The sequence below is a fragment of the Drosophila serrata genome, unplaced genomic scaffold (assembly GCF_035046125.1).
Source record: "Drosophila serrata isolate PLE 108 unplaced genomic scaffold, ASM3504612v1 contig_302, whole genome shotgun sequence".
Classification (NCBI taxonomy): Eukaryota; Metazoa; Arthropoda; class Insecta; order Diptera; family Drosophilidae; genus Drosophila; species Drosophila serrata.
The window spans coordinates 2,055,558-2,061,410 of record NW_028257200.1 but is presented as its reverse complement, the minus strand read 5'-3'; the positions used below and the strand labels follow the sequence as shown (position 1 = coordinate 2,061,410).

General features: G+C 38.1%; 1 protein-coding gene and 1 long non-coding RNA gene across 3 annotated transcripts; one reads left to right on the top strand and one right to left on the bottom strand.

Moving 5' to 3' along the window:
* Window positions 1-1,022: 1,022 nt before the first annotated feature.
* On the bottom strand, window positions 1,023-4,767 carry LOC110181368 (alpha-tocopherol transfer protein). Of its 2 annotated transcripts, none has more exons than XM_020949096.2 (6): window positions 4,580-4,767; window positions 3,128-3,293; window positions 2,958-3,052; window positions 1,623-1,967; window positions 1,358-1,536; window positions 1,023-1,293 (listed from the first exon to the last, which is right to left on the bottom strand). In XM_020949096.2, the coding sequence occupies exons 2-6, from the start codon at window positions 3,261-3,263 to the stop codon at window positions 1,176-1,178; spliced, it is 873 nt and encodes a 290-aa protein (XP_020804755.1). In that variant the 5' UTR covers window positions 3,264-3,293; window positions 4,580-4,767; the 3' UTR covers window positions 1,023-1,175. The 2 variants fall into 2 exon arrangements, with proteins under 2 accessions (XP_020804755.1, XP_020804754.2); XM_020949095.2 differs by lacking the exon at window positions 4,580-4,767 and adding an exon at window positions 3,597-3,760.
* Window positions 4,231-4,989, top strand: LOC147643026 (uncharacterized). Its single transcript, XR_015272675.1, has 2 exons — window positions 4,231-4,468; window positions 4,546-4,989. It is a non-coding gene; the product is annotated as an uncharacterized LOC147643026 (long non-coding RNA).
* Window positions 4,990-5,853: the final 864 nt, after the last annotated feature.

The window sequence follows — 5,853 nt, the reverse complement described above, 5'->3', positions numbered from 1 at the left end:
AGACCCCTCGGCAGAAGCAAAATCAATTTCACTATCGTTGACCAAAGGGCGAGGAACGAATATTGGAGGCCAGTAGCGGCGGGAAATATAACGAATATGGAGTATCCTGTATAGACCTATGAGTTAAGGAATCCGTAACGTAATCTTTATCATTTCCAAATTTAAAATATTTAAAGATATAATCAAAGGAAACTATAAGACAGCAATAAAAAATGCATTGTTATTAAATATTTTATATATTACTAATTGCCTTAATGGTAATTCTTAAAGGACTTCCAATATTATTTTATAAATTTTACATATGTATATTTTATAGCTTTTATTATTATTATTTTTTTCACTAAAATAGTTATATTAACAAATTATCAAAGGGTATCTAAGATTTCAACCTTTCCCCTAAAAATATACTGTTGTTTTTTACAGTACGGTTCTGTGAGCAGGACACAGACGGCAACGACTTCCGGTGGCCGGGGGTTGAGGGTGAGACAACGGGATTCAATAAAAAATATCAAACATATTCGTAACGGTCAGAACGAGGAATCTTCCTCCCCATTCCATCTAGAATTCCCTTCTCCAGGATGTCCTTTATCCCTCACATTCTGAAACTGGCCGAGTGCAAACATATTTATGGCCGCCGACTGCATTTTATGCGTTGTCCAACACTCAATTACCATAACGGGAAATGGTCCTGCCAGCTAGTTGTCTCGCTCTGGCACCTACCGCACTTTGCATACAAATCGCATAAAACGAATATGGTCAAGATGCTTAGCTTTCCCTGACCGGAACAAATATTGGGTGGACGGAATTTCTTTGCCATTTGATTCGGTTAGACCAAATTATTATTACCCTGAGCGCTCGGGTCGTCAGTGGTCGTTGATGTGGCCGCATTACGATCTGTTTTTTGGGCGGCAAATGTGCGAAGCATTATTGTTTATGCCGGATCTCAAATTACTTGGAGTCCTGATACAGAAATGGTTATCGATAACACAGTCGAGCTATGATTATTAAAGAAAGGATAAAAATTACAGTATATACTTTTTATTTTCTTCAAATAAAACCTTCTTGTGACGCCTTCCTTATAACTTTAAATAATCATAAAATAAGGCAAGCAGACTAAAATTATTATCAGTTTCAAATTTCCCTTTCTTACTTTGTAAAGCTAACTAACTTGAGAGTTAGTCAAAGATGAAGCCCAATTGCTCCATATCCTTTTGCACCCCATTAGTCGGACACTGTTCCTTCAGCATGTCCAGCCAAAGCGTATAGGAGTAATCTTCGTGCAAGCCGCCATAACTGAAAGTGAGTAAAAGTTAAATTAATATTAAAATTAATAAAAGATGATATAAATAATACTAACCGTTTAGGTAAATGCTCAGGATCGATGTGTTTGTGCAGTGAACTCATATCGCTACCATGGATGAACAGTTTCTCTCGCATTGCGGCATTCAGAAAGGGCTTAAAAATCTTGAATGCTGCATTGAAAACCCAATTCTGGTTCACAATATGAAGGGCGGAGGTGCGGATGGGCATGGAGGTCTACAAAATAAAATCATCATAATAATTGGTAAATAAACTACATTTTAAAATAAACAATGTATAAGTAATATTCAAAACAGACTCACCACAAGCAGGGCAATCATTTTCTGAGCCACACTGGGACTGAGGTGAAATATGTGCTCTAGTCCCAAGTCCTTCAGGTCAAAGATACCCACTCCGCCCACTATTTGGGAGATGGGCTCCAAGCTACCGAGTTCCTGCAGGACAATGGTGGCTCGAAAAATATCGTCCACTATCACACGATTGGGTCGCCATAGTCCAAAGCGATATATGAGTATGCGGTGACCGTGTTGATCGCGATATGGCGTCACTGACAGGATGTCAGACTCTCCAACATGGCGCAGATCCAGAGGACGAACCTTTTCGTAGTAGCTTTTGTTGTGCTCCCGAAATTTGTAGTAACTGCAGAGCTAGAAAATGTAAATAAAAGAATTACTTGTATGAGATTTAATTGCAGCCAAAAACTTTAAGTAGGAGTAGTTAAAGTATTCATTTTATTATTAAAAAATAAACGAAATTAAAATTAACCACTGCCGTAAAATGTAAGTATGAATTTCAAAAGCACACTAACCAGAGTTAGTTTATAATAATAATATTCAAATAAGATTTTAATTGGAATTTAATTAAAATGTTACTGAAAACCAACTGTTTATTAAAAAGGAAGCTAATTTCGGGGACTCGAAATTTCTACACCCAAGCAGTGAAAATCGATCATAACTAAGCCAAATATTAATTAATTTCTAATCAGACAAGTGTTATATGCTAATTTTCATTACCCAAACAAATCTGCATATTAAATTTAAAAATTCAAATTCAAAAATTTAACTTTTTCTTGAAATTTCTACAATTTTAACGATGTAACCCCTTATAAAATTTTCGAAAAATGGGTAAAAAGAAACTTTTTTCTACCGGACAGGGCTAAATCAACTCGGCAGTTGATGCTGATAAAAAATATATATGACTCCTTCACTACGTTGCAAGATATTAATTGTAATTATAATACCCTGCAAGATTAATATGTAAAACAATAATTAGTGCCATTTAAATTAGTTTTTTTATACCTAAATGAACTTAAAAGACAACGTTTTGCTTCCAATTAATAAATCGAGTAATATGTATTTATATAATATTGCAATGGATTGCCAGATTAACTTGAACATAATCTTAAACAAGGGATTATAATCTTAGACAAACAACTGTTATTGTATGAGTGGAACACACATTTTCTTTTGTAAAGAAAACAAACAAATCTAAGAAGTAAGCATATTTTGTTATTTTAATTAAAACAAACATCTTATGAATTGTAAGTTCTATACCAAAATGATACACAATTGGTTCGTAAAACTAGAGGAAGTCTTAAATAAATTTCCAGAAATATCAAATATGTATATCTCACTCACCAATCTATAGCTGTTCTCAATCTTCCAGTAGCGGGCTCGCAGAAATTTCTTCAGATACTTGTCATCGCTGCGGTGTGGCTGGCATTCGTTTCGTTCTGCGGAATTTCGTTACGGACTTGATAACTAAGCTTCACTAGCTTAAGGCCAGGGATGTGGCCGAGTATACCCACCCAAAATGTAGCTGCGGAACTGCTCGATGACCGCTGCCTCGGTGCTAGAGCTCTCGCCCTGCTCCTGTGCCAGCCGGAGTATCTGTTCCGGTATCTCCTCCTCGGAAATATTCAGCTTATGCTCGACGGTGGGCATTGTGCGGGTCCGGGGACTGCTGCTGGTCGTCTGAATAACAACAAAGAGTGGGCGTAGTCAGCGTTAATTATTATGCGGCTATATAAAAACATGTACACAATGTTTTCGGCCAAACAATTTTCACACGGATTCCCCCAGAATACCCCACATAAAGCACAGGTGGAGGGAATATCACCAGTGGCAGATAGCACCTGTTCCGATACGGCAATCCACTAAATACCCGACCTCACACACGTCTCATTGTTAACCACATTTTCAAGATTTTGACATTGCAATTTCCAGTCTAAACACTCGCATGCAACATTTATTGATGGGCGACGTTTTTCTGGTTACCATTTGGATGGGTTGCGATCCGCTCGACTTCAAGTGTGTAACTGAGCCCCCGAACGGAATCAGGCCAAATGTTCCCAGTCCCATGAATGCGACCATTAAATATTAAGTAGAAACCGAACAACACTGGATCCGACAAAGCTATAGCGATAGCGTAAGGGAGACAGCTAATCGGGCGATAACAGTATGTCACATAGGAAAAGTTATTTTTAGTAGGATTCCGTGTTTTCCGACTTACAAAATTAAATTGCATTCGATTCTGGTAAGTAAGAGAGTTAATATGGCATATTTATATTGAGATACAAATTTTAAAAAGTATAACAAAAAATATTAAATAGCAAGCGCTTCCTGGCAATAGCTTGTTGTTCAGTGCTTCTGCCTAGCTTCCGTGGCACCCTTGGCCCCATCCCAAGTCCCTGATCCCCGAGAATCTGACTCGCCCTCGTCTGAACCCCGCAAAACAAATATATATTACTTAGTGTGTGGGTATTTGGACCCCGGGCTCTCCTGATAAGCTTGGCACGGAATCGTCAATGGCTAATCAGGTCGCTTGGGGTCTAGTGCAATGCGGCGACTTGGCTCGGTTGCGAATTTCAGAGATAACACTGATGATGCCACCGCGATCTCAAAGTGCAGCACCCACAGAACCACTACCAAACACAGAGCACACTCGTGGAGTGATGTGCAAAGTGCCGGGGCCAATATTTGATTACATTCAACAAATTCCGACTAATTACACAGTTCGCCAGCGAGGGATCTATTCAATTGCAGTGGTAAAAACTCCAATGTGTCGTCGGCTCGTCTTCAGTTCAAAAGTTAATGAACAAAACACCCCCTTACAATGGGCGTCATTAATTGTCCCCAGACAATTGGAGGTAATCAAAGAAATTACTAGGCTCCATTAGTGTTTGTAATAAGCAATTATTTTGTTCGCCTTAACACCTGGCTTTAGCACCCCATTAGTTCGGGGTCTCCACTTGCATTACCTGGTATTACACTGATATTGCCAGTTATCACGCACTGGAGCTAACTCTACGGGAAACCCGAACCCGAAAACTTGACAAAGATCGCGCTCGCAGCTGACACAAGTGTCGGTGCAGAAGGTTGTACTGAAACTGAGCTACAGATCGCTTAGAACAAAATGTTTTAAGCTCAGAACTCTTAATGAAAAAAAGCTGAGAAAAAACGCAGCAGTAATAACTATAAACCAGTATGGAGAATGACTAACCCAGACGGGAGCAGGCAATATTTTGAAACCGAATCTATGAATACCCTTGCAGAATGAAAGTAGGAGTTGAAAGATATATTTTCAACTCAACTCTTATTTTATAAATCATATTATTTAATGTATTACAATTAAGTTATACTTAATATAGAATAAAAAAGTAATTATCTACTTTTTTATGCGTTTCGTTCAATACTTTTTTGAATTTCTTAAAGTGTTCCCGCTTGGCAAAATTCCCCACTTGAGTTAGGGTACAAACTGCAGTCCAGAGTCAGTGCAAGATCTCAGCTAATTCTCCAGCAAAATGCGGGAGCATATGAACAACTCTGAACAAGATCTGCTGGTTAAGTTCAATGAGCTCCAGTGACGTCACAACTTGAAGGGTTCCCGCTGATCCCTACTCACAGGCTTCAAGGGCATCGGTCCAGAGAAACAGAGCTTGGATCTCGTGTGTCCAGAATATACTCGATGTCATATTAAACTTGAATCAGATTCTGCAAGCGAACTGCAATGGGAGGCAGGGAGGGAGGAAAGACTTGCCCCTTTTCTCGTTGGGCAAGGTCAAGCAAAAAAGCTGAAAAAAAAACCAGTTTCACTTATTTCCATGCTCTTAGCTCTGACCGTTGAAGCAATTGGCTTTGAAATTTTCATATCACCAGCTGCTTAATTGAAAAACAATCTGCATAACATATGGGATTAGAAGTAGAAAGCGACTCAATCTATAATCTCTAATAAAATGTAAATAACTGCCAGAAGCTCATGAAGTACTTTTTTTTTACTTTGAAAATATGCAACAGTTGTGAAAAATATCTGCTATTTTGTATGCATAAAGTTTTCTGGTTAAAGGTGATAGTACAGGGATTTATAGTTATTTTAACTTTTAAACCCTTGGAGCTTAGAATGAATAAGCATTTAAATTCTTAAGTCCATTTTTACAAAGTTACTCAATTCCTACGAACATGCCGACATTGTAATTTTAACTATGATCATCTTTAATTAAAATTGTTTTTTAGCAGTAATTCCTGAATGCAATGA

Coding starts and splice junctions, on each gene's coding strand:
- LOC110181368 (XM_020949095.2), bottom strand. CDS start 3,692: ATGGTCGCATTCATGGGACTGGGAACATTTGGCCTGATTCCGTTCGGG. Junction 3,053..3,127: donor GTTCCGCAGCTACATTTTGG/GTGGGTATACTC, acceptor GAAATTCCGCAG/AACGAAACGAATGCCAGCCA. Junction 1,294..1,357: donor CCTGAGCATTTACCTAAACG/GTTAGTATTATT, acceptor ACTCACTTTCAG/TTATGGCGGCTTGCACGAAG.